General features: G+C 41.4%; 1 protein-coding gene across 6 annotated transcripts in view; it reads left to right on the top strand.

Moving 5' to 3' along the window:
• Positions 1-18,231, top strand: part of EHBP1 (EH domain binding protein 1) — a 204,652-nt gene that overhangs the window by 79,045 nt on the left and 107,376 nt on the right. For all 6 annotated transcript variants that reach the window (XM_063391613.1, XM_063391615.1, XM_063391611.1 and 3 more), the window contains exons 8-9: positions 4,621-4,743; positions 12,711-12,963. In XM_063391613.1, the coding sequence (XP_063247683.1) occupies positions 4,621-4,743; positions 12,711-12,963 (376 nt within the window). The remainder of the gene's footprint in view (positions 1-4,620; positions 4,744-12,710; positions 12,964-18,231) is intronic.

Raw genomic sequence — 18,231 nt, 5'->3', positions numbered from 1 at the left:
GTAGAAAAGCAGGAAAAAAATTAGAAAGAAGGAAATGTAACAAAACTGATCTAGTCAAGAACTCCTTCAAAAACAGTGTTCACAGAATACCATAAAGTTAATTGAGGAAGTTACATAACCCTTTTGAAGGCTTGCTGCTACCAAGATTTTCTCCTCTTGTGCCCTGCTGGGTGTTGGCAGCTGAGGAGCTGGAATGCTTCACTGAGTCAGAGCGCCCCGGGGCAGATCCCTCACCTCGGTGCGCCTGTTTTCCCGACTGTAAAACGGGGAAACTGCCTGGAACACCCCATGGAACCGTGGGAGAGGGGCACAGTTCATGGTTGCAATTGGCCTTGGAAAATGTGAAGTGCAAGTAGCAAAGAGGGAGGGGTTGCTCTGCTTTTGACTCCAGGTTTTCTCCCAGAAGCGAGGGAGGACTTGATGGCATTCCCAAGGCATAGCTGCAAGAGGTGCTGCAAGTCTTTCATCAGGCACTGTTCCTTTTTGCAGCGTACAACAATTTTTGTTGGTTTTGTTTGTGAGGGTTTTTTTCCTCATTGTGCCAAAGTTGCAGTTTCATAGATGGACACATACATCCACTGCTGAGAGAACAAGGGAAGGCTGCTGTGTGGGGCTCTAGATGGTGCAGGTGAGTTAGGAAATGCTGCTTCTCTTCCTTGATGGATTGCCTAACTTGGAGTAGGTATCTGTGCCTCTGTTTTTTCAGCTGTGAAGTAGGTGGTGCAATACTGACTGACCTCAAAAACACTGTGGAATTTGGGGTGGTCAGCATGGAACTGTTGCCATACAACTGACCAGACTGAAAGATGCTTTCCATTCCAAGCACTACTTTCACTTGGAGAAATCTCCTTCCCTCTCAGGCTTTCCCCCTCTTCCTTCCAGTATTTCTTGTTGAAATTTTTCATGTGTCAAAGCTGTATCTCCCCCAGCTGTTCTGTGTGAAGTTGCAAATGGCTTATTGCCATGAATTAAGTTTCAAATATTTAGTTTCTACACTGTCAGTATACATGGATTTAAACCTCCTAGAATTATCCTGTCCTTAGTCTTCAGTGGAACACAAGACATCTCAGACTTGAAGAAAATGTGCCTCATAACTCACAAACAGGGCAGTAATGAATATGTTGCTTCTCCTAATGTTTTAATTCCTACTTGGAACCTCATGCTGGGGTTCCTAGCTGCCTCCTGCTCCCTCTGCCCAGGAGCACAGTGGCTGTCCTGGGACACCACATGGAGTCAGCAACGTGCCCATGTGCTACCTATTGCAGGAGTCTGAATCCCAGCACGTTTCAAGAGCAAGCTTCTGGATAACAATATGTGTAACCCTTTATTTATTTTTTTTGCAATTTGCAAAACCACACCTCTCCTGACAACTTCTGGTACATTTACTCTTTTTCTTTGTCAGCATCACTAAGCTGCTTGGAAAAAAAATAGAAAGAGAGAAGAATGAAAAAAAAACCCCAAAAACCAAACCAGTGATTTATGTGACATACTTGTAGAACAAGCTAATGTGTGTTTGTAGATAATGAGATTTATAAAAGATAATATAGGATATAAATCTCCAACCTACTATTTCCATACTCCAAAATATGACATAAACCATTTAATATTGTAATGAGAAACATTGTAGTGCATACGGGTGTTTAGGTTGGCAGATAAGACCAGGTGATTCAGACCACATCAAAGAACTCCCTCTTTTTAAAGCTCTGAACTTAATTTGTTATTTTCTGACAATAAAAACTGAATTATAATTGTTTTGGGATTTTTTTTTCACATGCTGACATAATAAATTGTAAATCATGTCAGCATCTGAGCCTGTTTTTAATTACTAATTCCTTAGTACTGCTGTTTTATGAGATCAGCTCTGTTTTATTTGAGTACAGAGAGGTATGTTCTATTGTCTATCTCGAGTCCTAAAAATTCCCAGAAGATAGTATTATATTATGCAGATTTCTTAGGTGTATGTATGGTTTTATACTGAGAAAGCTACATTTTGGGGGAGTTTTGGTGTTATTTTTAGGATAATAGTCTTGTCTGTTGGAGCTAAAAATACGGAAGTGAGGATGATTAAGTTAACTCTAGGTAGACAGATATAAGTGTAATCCCATGTAAGCAGATTTGTGCTTTAAGGTCAGGATCAGTTGGGAGGTGCATTACAGAGGAATTCTGTTTGGGGTTTGTCACTGTCAGCATTTAGGATGTCCAATAGATATTGGCAGAGTAGATAATTTTCCTTGGTAGTTTGCAGATTGGCACATCTTTGCGAAGCAGTTTAAATTTACCAAAGAAGTTTTATCCATGTGACAGAAATGTTATCATGTTCGTGTCTGCTTTAGGCTTCAGGTTCTTTGTGCTGTCTGTGAAGGCATGAAATCAGGAGGGGTTGTCAGTGTGTCAGCTATGAAAAACCATGAACAAGCCCCCCTGACTAGGAGGTTCTGGGTGGCCACGAACACAAACACGAGTTGGGACAGTCAGGATGCTGCTCAATTATTACCTCAGCTCGATGTCTTGCTCCCTAAAACCAATTCATTGAATAAAGACTAATTTTGCTTTCCCAGACAAAAGCCACATGAGAAAAAGTCAAGTTCCAAACAAAAGTAAGCTAAAATTGTTACTGAGAGGTAACTTCTTGTGCACACAAGAAATTAAACTTTAAAAGAAATACAACAATGACTGGCATGAAGCTTTAACTTTGCTGGTGACACCAGAAGGCATCATCCATTTCTTCCATTGGGGAAAGACAGATGGAGAAGACTGTCGGTGGGGCAGTGTTGTTCTACAAGCAGGCTCATCTCTCCTGCACAGGTTTCTCTTGCCTGTTTGTCACCTGGAAGGAGGAGGAAGGCTGTCCTCTCCACAGAAACTTGTGCTCGGGTCTCAGAGATGCCCCAGGCTCAATCCCCATTACTAGAGAAGCTCCATTTGTCAGATGCTGGGGCTGGGACTACGTTAGGGGGGAGCAGAGAGGAATTTTTCCCCTTGGGCCAGAAGCCACTCAGACCTAGTTGTTTTTTTGTTTTTCTCCTTCCAGAATTATGGAGTCATCCCCATCTTGGCTAGAATTAAACACGAACACATTTTAAAAATTACTAGTTCATGGCAATTTAGAGCTTTCCACTATGGACAGTAGGTGAAATAGGATTTTAACAAACAGCAAGGTCTTACTTATGTGCTATGACAGTGAAAATTCAACCATATATGCATTCAGTTTGCATTTTCCTGGCACAATACTGATCATGTATTTTAGAACTATTTAGGTAAATTCAGCTTGTCATAGATCAGAATGTAATGGTGACTAATTGTAAATGTTAAATAATCAGAGTTTATATGTAATTAAAAAAAACCCACAAAAATGAATGTTGTATTAGGTTAGTTTTCTGTAACCTTTAGGGTTTGAGAGGGAAATAAATTGTTCTGGGGCTGATTTGTGTTGATTGACAATGTTTTCATATTCAGGTTTTCTTCATGAGCAGGGAAAACCTTTAAATTATATTTAGTACATCTACCTAAATTTTCAACTGGTGTGCATAATACTCGTCCTCAAAAAACTAACTATTGTTATTGACACCATAACCTTGCTAGGTTTTGTTTATGTCTTGTTAACTGGGTTTCATGTTAAATTAACCCTGAAGCACCTACACAGGTACTTTGCTGTAGTTATATAATTGTAAGGACTCGTTCTAAATCTATTCTTTTACCCTCTCTCCCTCGCTCTCTCTCTCCCTTTCTGGTAACAGTGTTCGTTCCACTTCTGTTTCATTAAATGCCCTTGCCTTACGTTTGTCTTGACTGGCTTCTATTTACAGAAATTGTAAACCAGTTGAATGCTCTGAGCAGCTTAGATGAAGATCAAGATGACTGCATAAAGCGAGCAAATATGCCTTCAGCTAAATCAGCCAGTTCCTCTGAAGGTCTATGAGCTTTCATCCTTTCTTTCTGTTTCTGATTGTATTTACTGTGACCCATTACCTTTTGACTCCTGCCTGTATTCAGCTGTCAGTTTTATCTCTGTGCTTCCACCCAGCATGACTCTCAGTAATTTGTAGTGCATCCAACAGGTAACAACATGATAGAGAAAGAGCCTGTCTCCGCTACAGCTCCGTTGTCATCTGATAATGAACAAGAAAGGAAAAAAAATTACAAAAAAAAAAAAAGAAAGAGAAACCACCAGACCCTAAGCTTAAAACACTAGTTGTGTAGTCAGTAATACTTGACCTTTCTAAAGTGACAAAATGGCCCCTCTCTGCTTTTATGTGCACGTTACCTCCAAAAATTAAAATTTCCTGCCGATAGTTAGCATGTATGTGAACAATCAAAATCACCGTATTTAGCTTGTTAGATGTTCCACAACATTTATTTAATGAAGAAAAGAGAAGGCTTTTTTGGAAGTCATTTCTGTTACATAATGTTCTGATCAGCAAATAGAAGTTTCATTCATTTCACTTTTTTTTTTCCCCTTTGTTGATGTACTTACTGGACTGTGTTAACTTAGTTGTGCAGTTCGTGCCATACCCTGGTGCAGTGTTTCAAGGGACTGTTGACACGGGGCTTTTTGAGCTCCAGATATTTTGGATGAACAGTTTGTATCTATTTTAAAACCATATTCCAATTTGTTTGTAGAGCTTATCAATAAGCTTAATTTTCTGGATGAAGGGGAGCAAGACCTGGCCAACTCCAGCACGAACCCTTTTGGTGATCCTGACGCAGCAGAATTAAATCCATTTGGGGACCCTGATGTAGAAGGTAACGAGTTTATTTTACTTAATTCATTGCTGCTTGCAAATGTTTTGTGAAACGTGATTTTTATTTCTGTGGGGCTACATGAAAATGAAAAATTTTAGTTGATTAAATACAATTATTTCATATAGCACTGAGGTAGCAATACCAATGATCCAGTTGCCACTAGAATATTGGTTTATCCTTTGAGTCACATCCTTTGTATTGAGGCACATTCTGTGTGTTTGCCACTGGGGGCTACCAGTTGAAGCAGAGACTTTCAGACCTATCAGGTGTGTTACTTGTACTCATCTTATGTGGTATGAATGAGCAACACATTCTGTCAGACAACCCTGCTCCACGTGGGTGATGGTTTATATCATAATTTCCTTCACTGCAATCTTCACTGCATCACAGCTATTCTTGGTTAGCACTAATCTGCATTATTACAATTTAATTTTCTCTCTTTTATTCTTCCTTCTTTTTTGCTTTTATAGCTTCCTCAGTTAAGCCTTCTGGCACTGAGCCTTGCACCACATGCTAGGTGTTAATCCACTTTCCAGACTGACATGCCCATTCTTGTTGCATTTGGGTGAGATGTACAACCCCTGTAAAGTTTTAATCTGATAAGATTTCGGCCAGAAGGCCAGAAGGGAGCACCAGGACAGCAAACATCTCTGCTGTCCTCAACTCCATGCCCAGATACGCAGGCTCCCATCTGCTGGATTGTTTCAATTTGAGCTTGCAGCTGCTCAAAAGGCCAATTCAAAGTTAATGCCTAAGTTTGAAGCCCTACCCAACCTTTCCTGTTCAAAGCTCCAAGACTTTTCTTCATAGAGAAAATACCAAGTCACTCTCTAATGGCAATGGAGAAGAGCCACAGTAAGCAGGAGCAGCCCAGGGTGCAGCCAGGGAATTTCTAAGGTCAGGTCAAAGAGAATGGGTTTCCAAGCTGCAGTTCCCACTTGTGGTCTCTCACTTTCTTTGGTCAAGCTCCATGTTTACTCACAACACAATTTTTCTGCCTTCAGAATCCACAGAGAATGATGTGGGTGGGGATCAAGTCCTGTCATACTTTGGCTGTGGTGTGACTCACAGCTTGTATTTCTGAAACAGGGACATTGCACTATCTTCTGTGCTTGGCAGCTGAAGCCATAAAGCCACTAACCTGGGCACCTTCTCCCTCCCATAAAGCTGTCAGGTTTTTCTACAGCTGCAGAAGTGAGTTCTTTCAGCTTTGTAGATACCAATATATATGGATTAGGTTCTGGTGTCCTAATCTTTGACTTTGTTTCCTGTCTGTTCCTTGACAGTAAGTTTTCCCCTAGGATCATGGAAGGAAGCAGAATAAGTGGGAATGTAAATCCCTCTGGTAGTCCATAAATAACTTGCTCTAAGAGACTCAGCCTATATTCTGTTCCTCCTTCTCTGCCTTAGAAAGAAGAGCTCCCTTCTCTGTGGAAAAAGCTGTGCAAGTCCCATTCTACCTAAACTGCTTTTTCCAAACCCAGCTTTTCTTTCTTTTCTAGAGAGAACCCATTCTGGAAGAAAGCAGTGAGTGTTCTGGCCACAAAATACATCTTGGGGACAGGGAGAAGAAACAGCTGGTGGTGTTTCTTAGTACTGGAGTAGTTTGATAACTCGTGTCAAGCTCACTGTGAGCAGCCTGCATCCAAAACATCATCCTGCTCATGTTCCTGAAACACTCTCAGCATATCAGGGGCATGGTTTTTTTCAGTTAATTGTGGTCCTTTTGGTGACATCTTCAGTCAGAGGTGTGGACACTTGTCCATTTCCCTGGGTCTGTTCTGTGTGCTTGGGACAGTCTCTGTGATCAGACTCCTGGGTCCCATCTGCAGCTGTGGGCAGCAGTGCTGAGGTGTTGGGTGTGTGAACACCAAGTATTCCTCCCACGCAGCCAGCAGTCAACATACCATAACAGGACAGGGATTGGGATAAACAGGGTGTCACTAGATTCTTCCTACTGTGTCATAAAGTGGTTTTTATTTGGGAGGAGTGGACCTTCTGTAAGGTTCATGTGACAGTGTCTCCCTGGAGCTCTAAACCAGGCTGAAAGATCTGAAAGATTAGCTGAAAGAGTGAGTCCAGCCCATCAGACAAAGACTTGGACATCTGGTGTGGCATTTTTAAAGCTTTTATGTTACAATGAGTGGCTCCTGAGGGATTCTTCTTTTTGCCTCAGACACCTCTGAGAGTCACTGGTTCTTCCACTCCAGACCTGTCTTGTCCCTTTAATGGGAACTGGTTGTGTTCCCATTACCTTGCTTGACCTTCTTGATGTGTGCCTTTCCTCCAGTCCTCTTCCTCCTCAGAAAGTTGAAGGGGAGAAAAAATGGTGCTGAGACAAATTAGAGAAGATGGTTTTGGCCTTCAGCAACAGCAGGAATCTGCTGTGTATTTCTGTGGCTAATTGGATCAGTGTCTCTACATGGGGAGCACCTAGACATTACCATTTGGGGAGATTGCCCTTTGTTTTGAAATGCATTTTGAGGCTGCGCAATATCGTAGCTGTTCTCATCCTGGTGCCCAGCTGCTGAAGGTTGCCCTGTTTGTGTCCCATTACTCACTCATGATTCTTTTATTCTGAGACCTCAGTGGAACTGTTTTTATTGCCATCTCTTTCTAGGAAGCTCTTTGAGACTGTGCCTGCTTGTTTGCTTTTGCATCCCGAAGTGAATGTAACCTTTTTGGTGGCCACCCCAGAAGCCTGAGAACATGACAGAGGTTCAGGAGCTTAAGGCAGGCTTTCTCCTACAGGCTTAAACAGTCACATTACCTGTTTCACTTGTCTTGTGATCTTCTTAAATCAAGAGATTAACGTTTTATGTGTGCAGGGATGAAGTATTTTTCTGTTCACTTACATGTTAGTCTCTTTATCTTTTTATCTGGACAAGGCATAATCTGGAACTTAGACTTTGCGAAAGTTCAGAGTCTTCTGTAGAATTTGTTACTTAATTTCCCCAAGACATGCAGAGCAGCCAGCTGGAGCCTCCTTTCCTGAGCACTTTGCCATCAGGTGTGAGGAGGCATGATGTGCTATTTGGCAGAGATATTCCAAAGATATTCCTACCAAGCCTGTAACGTGTGTGCTCAGTCACCCAGAGGATGAATATGTATGTATTGACAGTCACTCAAAGACAAAGGAGGATTACCTGCCAGTAGATACTTGTTTCCTAGACAGATATTTCTCGTGCCTGTTCACAAACCAGCTACTTTCCCTCTATCTTCCTAATCCCATAATCACTTAACCCTGGGAATGTGGGGTGGAGAGAAACTAAAGGCGTCAGTGCTTCCAGCCCCCGTGTGCACACCGTAGGTGTGGTGCATGGCAGAGGGTCAGCAGCAAGCTGGCTCTGGATGCTGCTGGCATTTAAGAAGTCCTCAGTGTCAATGATCTTACACAGCAGAGTGAATGTGCATATGAACAGCAACTAAAAAAATCCCTTCAGATGCGTTTCGTGGTTGACATGTCAAATTGAGGCTTGTTCCTGCTGTACCTGCTAGGTCAGCTAGACATTAGAAATCTGGGAAAATCAAAAATAATCTCTTTCAGCACTGTATCTCTACAGCTTTATACCAGATAACCTTTATGTGATCATATGAGGACTACCTTTTGGATTTTTAGTCACCGTGCAACAGAATTATAAAATCAGTTAATTTCTGTGCAAAGCATTTACCTGGGCAAGCCAACACGTACAACAAATGAAAGCAGAAAACCACAACACGCTTTCATCACTCCAGATTTTTTTTTTCATTTGGTGGGGAATACAGAATTTTAAGTTGTGTATGGCCTATACAACACTCAGGAGACATGAGGGTAACTCTTTGCTGGCATCCCCTGTCATTTAGACCGCCATTTACTACAGCAGCGTATTTCATCACCTTGTGTGTGGACTTCTGAGCCCTCTGCAACATGTTTTACACTGAAAATGAGCACAGTGTTACCATGCAGCAGCAAACCCCAGATGGTTCCAGGGCAGTCACAACGTGGCACAGGAACCACTTGAGAGGAGAACGGTGACTCTGTCCATCCCTTCTATTTCTTCATGAAAAGCAGTGTATGAGTAAAAGGATGAGAGAATCACCAGGGCTGCATGGGGGTGGCAGTCATTCCTCTTTCTAGAAGCTCTGGGCAGTTCCATCTTTGCTTTGTGCTGTCTGTTGGGTGCTCACATGCCGTGGTGCCTGTGTGCCTGCCAGTCAGGCAGCCAGTGGCGTAACCGAGCGCCTTTCACATGTGGCTGCTTCTTTCATCCTCTGCCAAGGGGAAAGTGGTATGTGCCATGTTTTGGTGGAGGTTTTGTTGGGTTTTAATGTGTCACAATATGTTTGTGTTACAAAAGGCAAGTGGGTTGAAGGGCAGGGTGATTTCTGGAGAGGCTCCGGCTGATTGTGCAGATAGGTAGTGCCAGAGTGATCATTATCACAGTCTTTCTCAGTGGAGTTAGGGCAAGTAATGTTTCCAGAATCTGGCACAAGAGCAGCTGGTGTTTCTGCTGTAGTAATAGTTCTACCTCTCTTGTTGTCACTCCTACCCCTGTGGCTTTATTACTTAATCATGCAAAATTATTTTGTGTTTGACCCATGACGTGCCAAACTGCAAGCATCTTTTTCTTTTCTTCTTTTAAAAAATTTACATCGGTGTAGAGACTGGAGTTCTGTGTGGAGCTGTGATGAATGATGTGGGGAAAGCAGGGGAATCTGTGCTGCCTTCTGAAAGTAAAAGCAGCTTCAGGAGGGAAATAGACCCCTTCTAAGCTGTTGTATGTTTAGCCTGCCAAAGTGCACTTCTCAGCATCATTAGCTGTTTGAGAAAATGAGTGTGTTACCGAAAAGTGACAGGTGACAGACAGTAGGTGTGGCTTTAAGAGCAGTGCTCAACTTTGAGTCGTCATCATAACAACTTAATTTGTTATAGAGAGGCTTGTGATGACCAACATTTGACACAAAACTAGTTCTAAGGGGGTTTCAGAGCCCCCATGGGAGAGAACCTGCTTGGGTGCAGGTGGGGACCCTTGTGGGAGCCCTCCCTCCCTGTGGGGACACTGAAGGAAGCAGAAGGGGGAGGAAAACAGGGTCCTGGATAGCAAGAGCAGAGAGAATGAGTAGCTAAGTGGGTTCTAGCCGAGCCTCTACAAAATTCTGCCCGTAAAAGTGTCTTGAGAATGATATTTTTAGAAGCTTTTTTAATTTCAGCCTGCGTGTAGGATTTTGTGAAATATTTTAGTTAATAACAAGCCAGAGGTGTCTGAGCACCTGCACATAACACAGTGTGTGTAAAGCCAAACATGTAGTTCCTGTTGAGCCAATGAAAAAGAAAAATAATTTTGTCATAGTTAAGGTTACAGCACTTGATCCAGTGTCGAAATAGAAAGAATTGCAAAAACCATTTGCATTGCCCCTTAAAATGTATCAGATTTAAACAAGCGTTTAACTCATTGTTTCCAGGAGACACTTCAAAGCAAATTAAAAGCTTACACCATAGTTTTAAGAGGTTGTTTCTCTGAAAGTTTTTAACTTCAGGATATATTACTGACTTTCCTTCTTGTGTGTTATCAGAAGGTTTCCCTCAGATATGATAATGTGTATTTATCAACAGATTCATGTGCAGGTGCAATGATCCATCATACAGATGTGCAGAAGCAGCTATCTGTAGTTGTCCACTCTCTTGATAAAATATTCTAAGATCTGAGCAAAGTTTTAAGTAGTAAAAAGTTTGGTTAAAGCTTTGTCAATAAGCTACATTATTTGAACAAGGTATCAGTCCTTTTTTCCTACATTTCATTAGTTATTTTTGCTTTTTGTATGGAACTGTCTTCTGAGGACACATCTCCAAAGCACTTCTGCTTGCTCTAGTTCATCAAATCACTAAATGTGTGGGTGATATTTGAGTATCACTCTGACTACTGTGAGCTCTAAGGCATGGCATGTACACTATATACTGTATGTACAGTAAGGGTGGCATTTGACTCCCCTGACTTTAAAAGCAGTTTGGACACATGCCTGTAAGCTCTGAGTGTCAGGGAATCAGCTCAGCTGCAAATACCCACACCGAGGACATCTCAGGGCAAGCAGAGTGAAGCTTTTGCTTGCCTTCACCACCTGCACTGGACACTAGAATAACCTAAGTCTGTATAGAACCACTTTTCCAGTTCAGCTTAAAAGAAATGAACAAATACATTTTAGATATTGGGCTCTGCTCTGATATGTTTAATCTATAGTACTCTGAAGGGCTCTTGCTTGATTTGATCATATTTGTGTTTTTAAGAATTTCTGCCTTAAATGCTTTCTTTTCCCCTGTCAGTTAAGCTATGGACCTTCAGTGTTATTTCACTGTGGCTTTCTCTGAAACAGCTTTCTTAAAAGGATGTGGGCTTATGATCACCTCACCACATAAATAGGGTTAATAACATCACCTGCTGTGCAGTAATTACACTTTCTCCCAGGATGAGTTCATTCCCTTCTCTTAAGGGATAAGCGTTTGCTCTGGGGTTGGAGTGAACACCTGCACTACAGCTGGCATACTCCAAACACACCCCCTGACCTTTTCTACAGTTGTTTGTTTGTGCTCCAGCATGGGTCTCCTCCCCAGGCTGCAGGTGGATCTCTGTAGCCCTGAGAAGAGCTCAAGCCTTTCCTGCTCCGAGCCTTTGCCCTGATCTAGTGACCAGCCCAGTGCACAGAGAGGTGAAGCTGCTGCCTGCAGCTGGGATCACATCCCTGTCCAGCTGGGAATGGCTCTGGTTCACACTCCGAGTTAGAGCTGGTCACACTGCTTGGCGTAGGGCTTTCCATCTCCTTGGGCTGTGCCTGGGTTCAGGGTGAGCTGGATGTTTGCTCAGGGCAGAGAACACTCACATTTTCTAGCATTTCACCAGGATTATATCATCCATCCAAACTCACAGTGCTTCCCTTTGTTCTTTGTGTGACTAGAGATTTTGTCCTCCCAAATATTTCTTCAGTCCATCTTTTTATTTTTTAGAGTCTTGTTACAAATAATTTTTCAAGTTGCTCTGTTAAACCTTAAAAGTATGTTCAGTCCAATTGAGTAACCATACCTCTGAAAAACACACAGTTTTCATTAAGAATAATGTGGATATGGTTATTGAAAGTTAGGTTCTAATGACACTGCATTGAAGTTCCTGTTTGTGTAGGTTTTGGAAGTATACCACATCTAGTTTTGAACAGAGCTGCTGATTATTTGATGCTGCAAGAAGAGTAAAATCACCATTACTAAGTGTCTTTGTGACAAATGTTGTATTGCTGTATGGGGATTTGCATTATTCAGTAACCAGAAGCCATTCACTGCAGAATAACAGACACTGCAGAGTGGACATTACACAGAGAGCAGCACGCAGCTCCAGCTTGCCAGTAACTTTTTGTTGTACAGCCCAAATAAAAGATGAGTGATTTGATTATCTGTCTCTTTACAGTTAATCTAAATTCATTTTTACAGTGAGATTGTGTATTTTTACCAGGGGCGCACATGTGTTTTGAAATTACTGGTCATAATAGCTGATTTTTAGTTCAGTAATTTTAAGAAATTAAAAGGCCATCTACTTACTATCACCATTTTTAAATCCAGTAATATTATAAAATACTTTTTAATAAAAAGTTCAAATAAATAATTTGGAACATTTTGTTAGGACACAAATAGGCTAATAGTGAAAATGTTTTAATATCTGTTGTGATGCCATTTATATGACAAATAGGAAAACTAATAACTAATGTTGAAAGAGCTGTAGTAAGTGAGAAAATGAAGCTTATTCAATGTAGTCTAAATTAAAAGACCTTTTGAAGGACCTATTTTTAATAAATAAGCATGAAAATTGACCTAAGGCTATAACTTTATGTATTGAGAGTTAAGAAATAGACCTTTTCATATGCCTTTAAAATAGAAATATCTGATAAAATGGCTTCAAATTTTTAATTTGTTAAATCTCTTTAATGGGTTTTTTTTTGTTATTTGGTAGAACTTCACCCTGAAAGAGCTTCATCTTCAAAGCCAGAGGAAAGTTTCTATGCTGACAGCTGCAATCCCTTCAAGGATGAAGATGCCCCAGAGTCCTTAAACCCATTTGATGAGCCAGATCACCCGCCTGAAGCACCTGGAAGTGCGAGAGATTCTCCTCCACAACCTGCAAAAAGGAAGAGCGTCAGGCCAGTGGATATGAGCAAATACCTCTATGCAGATACCTCTAGAGCTGAGGAGGAGGAGCTGGATGAGTGAGTATGATTGTCCATCTTTCAGCAGCTTTGCAGTGGGATCCCTGGCGTAATCTCAGGGTGTATTGGGTTGAACCATGGTGATCCTTAATCACCTCCTCAGGACAGACTCATCCTCGGGCAGCTGAGCAGCAGGAAATGCCATGCCCCCAGGTCATGCTGTTCAACGTGATCAGGGAGGAAACTTTCCTTTGCCTTATTGATAGCAAACAGCTTGATAGGGAACAAGTCTGTGGACCTTTCTGACACTTCATGCCCTGACAATTGCAAATGAGCCAGAAATTCAAGGAGCAACAGAGCTTGGGCCTTCCTCTCCTTTTTGCCATTATTTTTACTTCATAAAATAATAACTTTTGCCAGTGATGACAGGGAGTTTGTTTTATCTTGATGCAGTATGTAAAAAGGAAGAGCATTTTGCGATCTGCATGGCACATTTTTGAGAATCTCATAAACTGAATAGATATGGGAAAGATAACACCATATGCGCTTCCTTAGGTTCTTTCTTTCAGCATGACCACATATAAAACTTCTATAAACTCACATTGCCTTGTATTATAGCTTCGAAACTATCAGGAAGGGAGAGCTTTTTGCAATTCCTGCACAGCTTGGGAGGTTGGAAGGTGTATCCTTAATCCTTGTTTGTGGTCATTAGTCACCAACCACACCACTCAGGAGACAGTTTATGGTGATTACATCTGAGCAATTTTACAGACAACAATTCTAATTAACATTTAATTTTACATTATTTAATGAGATTTATCATGGCATGACACTTGCATTACTTCAATCCTAACAGAGGTATGGTATCATCATCTTTCTGTTTCTCTGTAGATAGCTGTGGTCTAGAAAATGGAAGGATTCCCAGGCACTCTGAAAGAAACATATGAAGGGCTCTGCAGAGTGTTTTTCCTTTTAAAGCTCTGTAGCCATGGATTTAATGTTGATGTTTGGTCTGGGAAAAATAAAAGAAAAAATAAATAAAGGGCATTGGGAATGATGCCTCTGCCAGCTCCGTTTTTCAGGACAGTGCCTAAACAAGCAGCACTGGCTGCTATCTTCAGAGCACAGTGTGATCACACTGACAGCCACACCAGGCCTTCCTGGGCATTCCCAGAATCTGTAGGGAATAAAAGTGTGTGTATTTTGTACCCACCAAGATACAGGTATGGAGGACAGCAAAGATTGAGAGGAGCAGAAAGAGAAAAAGCCACATAGATGAGCAAGTGAAAATTTTTCTGTTTTCTGTGTATCCTTCCATCCCTAAGCACAACTATGCCAGAGGGGCTTGTGGCAGGGTTGTAACCCTTCCTTTTGCTGTGTACTGGACTTTAGCCCTTGGTTAACAACAGCCTCCTTCTTGTTTTAGTGACTCCATTTGCTTCCTTTTTTTTTTTTCCCCAAAGATAAATTCCCCATAGGTGGATTCTTGAATATAAAACCAGTCTGTGTTTTCATGATAAAGCAGTGTCCCATGGGAAGATGAAAGGATAAAGAGTCAGTAAACACTGTAAAATGAGATTTTTTACATCTTTTACATAAGTTTTTTATGCCCTAACCCCCAGAGTAACCTTCCTCTCCACATTTCCATCTGAAGTTACAGGAGCAGTACATCATACAAAAAGACCTGGAGACCATTTGTTGAGTGCATTGGGTAGAAGTGTGGCAAGGAGAGCCCTTGAATCTTTATACAGAAACATTCTGGAGGAATGACTGTAATGATGAAAATCCAGTCTAGAAACACAGGACATGTAATATTAGATCACACCTACAAACACTATTTTGCCTGATGTCCTTAATTTTCAGATTTTTAAGTAGAAAGCTTCTGCTAAGGCGTGGTCTGGTGAGCACCAAAGGCAAAATTTTCACAGGCAGTGCCAGTTGGTGGTTTTTGAGTGGCCTAAGTCATGAGGGTTTATGTCCAGATGTGTATTGTTTTTACCCACTGTGAATATTGATGCTTTTATTATCTACATAACTGGGTAATCTTCTTCCAAGCCTATCGAAGTCTAGGTTTCCGTGTCAATTTGTGGCAGAGAGTTCCACAAAAAACCAAGATCTCTAATGAAATGTGTTTCTTTTGTTGATTGTAAATAAATTCCCTTTCCAGTCCCATACTGTCTCTTCTGCTGGCTTACCCAAACAACAATTAGTTGTATTGGATTTGCCTGCCACTAACATTTGTTGTCCTGTCTGTCTCTGGCATGTTCACCTTCCCTTGTCACGTGTCTGAGTGCTAACCTTCTCGATCTCTCTTCATACAGAAGTCTCTTCATCTCTCTAATCATTTCCACCGCCCGTCTCTGGACCCTGTTATTCCTTCTGCTATGTGTCTATTTTAAGATGTCTTGACTTGGCCTGAGCAGTGTATTCAAGACAAAGCTGAACAACTGAGTCGTGTCATAAGAATAGAAAACTGTGCATGTTATTTTCAACCTCTCTCATAACATCTTGTCTTTCGATATTCTAAAAATTCTGTTTCATTTTTTTTGACTGCCACTGGTCAAGGGCTGTCTCCAGGTGTCCTTTTGAACCTGTAGGTGGAAGGCATGAAATGGAAGAAATGGAAGGCTCCTGATTTATTGATTTTCAGGAAATACAATGGATTTTTTACCCCCATGTCTTAAACGTTTAATTGGAATTCACTTAATGTACTGCTGGGCATTTTCCTCTAATAGTTTGTGTGAAATGCAGAGTTGTGTCCTGGGAACATGGACACACCATTTAGCATCAGGGCCCTTTGTCCCACTCTGCTCTGGCAGATCCCCAGTTCTCATCCTGGACTCAGAGCTTGCACAATGAGTCCCAAGAGCTGGACTCTGACTCCAGTTTGGTGACAGACTCTCCCTGTGATCCTGCAGAAGGTGCTTGGCCTCAGTGCCCCTCTGTGAAGGATTTACCTTGCGTAATTTGCTTTGTTGAAGTGCATTTGACTAATGTTTGTGAAGAGAACTAATAATTCACAACACACACAAAGCACAGTCACGAGCACCAGCATCGTGAGGCGTTGCATGGCACAGAGGGGCTTAGTGCATTTACTCTGCTGCACAGCTGTGCTCTCAAAGCAGACTTCCTCTGCCTAAATTCTCATACCTAGCTAAAGATAAGGAACACATTTTCCTTTTGTTAGTTTGGGACATTTCACTGTTAGTGGAAAATTCTGATTTTGCCTTTTTGAATTTCATACATTTAAATCCACCTGTTAGTGAAGGATGGCACACTTTGTGAAGTGAATTATTTGAAAATAGCACAGCTCACAACTGCTTAATGTATTATGCTTTCAACCCTAGTACTTTTGATTGGCAATATTGCCTGACCTTTGGACCCTGCCACGATGACAGCTTTGGGTTTCCTCCTCAGTAAAATGTTTATTTTCTAATTTTCTTTTTCGGCTAACTGGTGAGACTGATCAAAATAATTTTTAAATTGGTCAGAATAAAACTTGCTTTCCAAGATCATTTGGCTCTGTGGCTTCTTATCTCGTTAATCATTGTGTGGCTTAGAATTCTGCTGTGTAATTGGCAAGGCTATCGAGTTGCCATCTGCTGAAGTTGCCCAAGAAGCCACAAGCCACCACGTTGGCAGTGAGAGTTCAATGCCAGGTATCTTGTCAGCTCTGAAGCTTTTTGATTTTGTGAAGGACAGTCCAGTGTCTCTTTAGACAAAGCATTTTATGTGAATCCACTAAAGAGCTTCACAGAACCAGTAAATATGGGGCTGACCTCAGAGAAAAGTGCTTTAATATTTTCCAGCTAAGGCTCTTTTCAACCAGACTTTTCAGATGCCTGATTTCTTGTAGAGCCCTGTGGAAGCTGTTGGACCAAACTCTGCTGTGTATATCAGATCCTCATGGCTTCAAACTTTATGGTTTGTTCAGGAAAGACCCATTTTGGTTGGGTTTTTTTTTCTGTATTAACATTATTTTTCAAAAATCTTGCTCAATATTTGTAGGAGCAATTAAGGGTAGTGCAGAGAGGAAGGTAGAAGGTAGCAGGTGTGCATGTCTCTTTCTGTGACCAAAAAGTGAGGATTTAGCCTGGCTTTCAAGCAAGCTCTTCTCTATGGAAAAAGGCTTCTCTCCTTTTAGTCCTTCCTTCTGGTGGGTACAGAGTGTGCAGTTCTTCAGGATGACACCTGCAGTGCAGGCAGTTCTGGAGCTTAAGAGTTCAAAAGATGGTTCTTCCAAACCTGTTTACTCTCACTGATAAGGTGTTGGGTTTTTTCTCACACCAAAATAATTTTAGCACCTTACAAATACACCTTTCTAATTCAGAGGTAAATTCCTGCCAGACATGCTGTGCCTGTTGGCTGTTCCAAAGGCTGACTTGTTGAACTAAATAAAACCTTGTGCTGTCCCACAGAATGCATTGTTCTTCCGCCTTTATCTCTTTTATCTTCATTTTCACCTCCCTTTGAACTCGCTGGTGTCTGAAGGCAGCTGAGCTGGGCTGTCAGCTAAATTAGAGCTACTGACAGCTGGATGCATTCTGCACTCCGGCCTGAATGCCTCCTTTTCCTACTGCCTCCCATGGAAAACACCCTTCTGTTTCCACTTAACTTCTGAGTTCCATTGCCTTTCGTTTGATTGCCTGGTGGGTTTGCACTTGATGGGCAGCAAAGTGGGAACACCTGAAAGCTGCCTTCAGTCAGCAAGTGAGTTATTTTAGTGCCGGTCTTTCCTTTTGCTTCAGGAGCTGGATACCTTTTTCTGTAAGGAGCAGAAGCAGCAGATTCTTAGAAAGGTCTGGAGATTTTATGGCTGATTTTCACTTAGGAGCTTTGGTAAACGTTGCCTTTCAAAGATTTCTGTGGTGTGGGTTATTAATTGCTTGCTTTTTCTCTGTGAAAACAGGATGACTGTAAATTGTTTTAAAATAAACTTTAAAGTTTGTCTATGAAACTGAAAGACATTTTCACACTACAACTACAAATGAAGGAGGGAAATTTGATGTTGTGTGGAAGGCAACTGATGAATAGTTGGGTTTTACTGCTGTTGTAGTTCTTAAAAATAGTTCTTAAAAATACTAGCTCCTTACACTTATCCTGAGAGGGAATTTGTGAATGGATCTAGCTAGGTAGACTCTTACCTAAGGCATTAGTGTTTCCATGCAGACCTGAATTCTAAGGGACTTCAAGGGACTGAGGTTATTTGTTGTGGTTGGTTACACTGAGTGTAATAACCGTGTGCAGAGAGGTTGTTGGGAATCCTGGTTTGAGATCTGTGAGAAATGTACCTTGCAGGGGAAAGAGGGACTTTAGAAAAGAATAAAC

Source organism: Prinia subflava, chromosome 2 (genome assembly GCF_021018805.1).
Source record: "Prinia subflava isolate CZ2003 ecotype Zambia chromosome 2, Cam_Psub_1.2, whole genome shotgun sequence".
NCBI lineage: Eukaryota > Metazoa > Chordata > Aves > Passeriformes > Cisticolidae > Prinia > Prinia subflava.
This window is presented reverse-complemented; position numbering and strand designations above follow the sequence as displayed.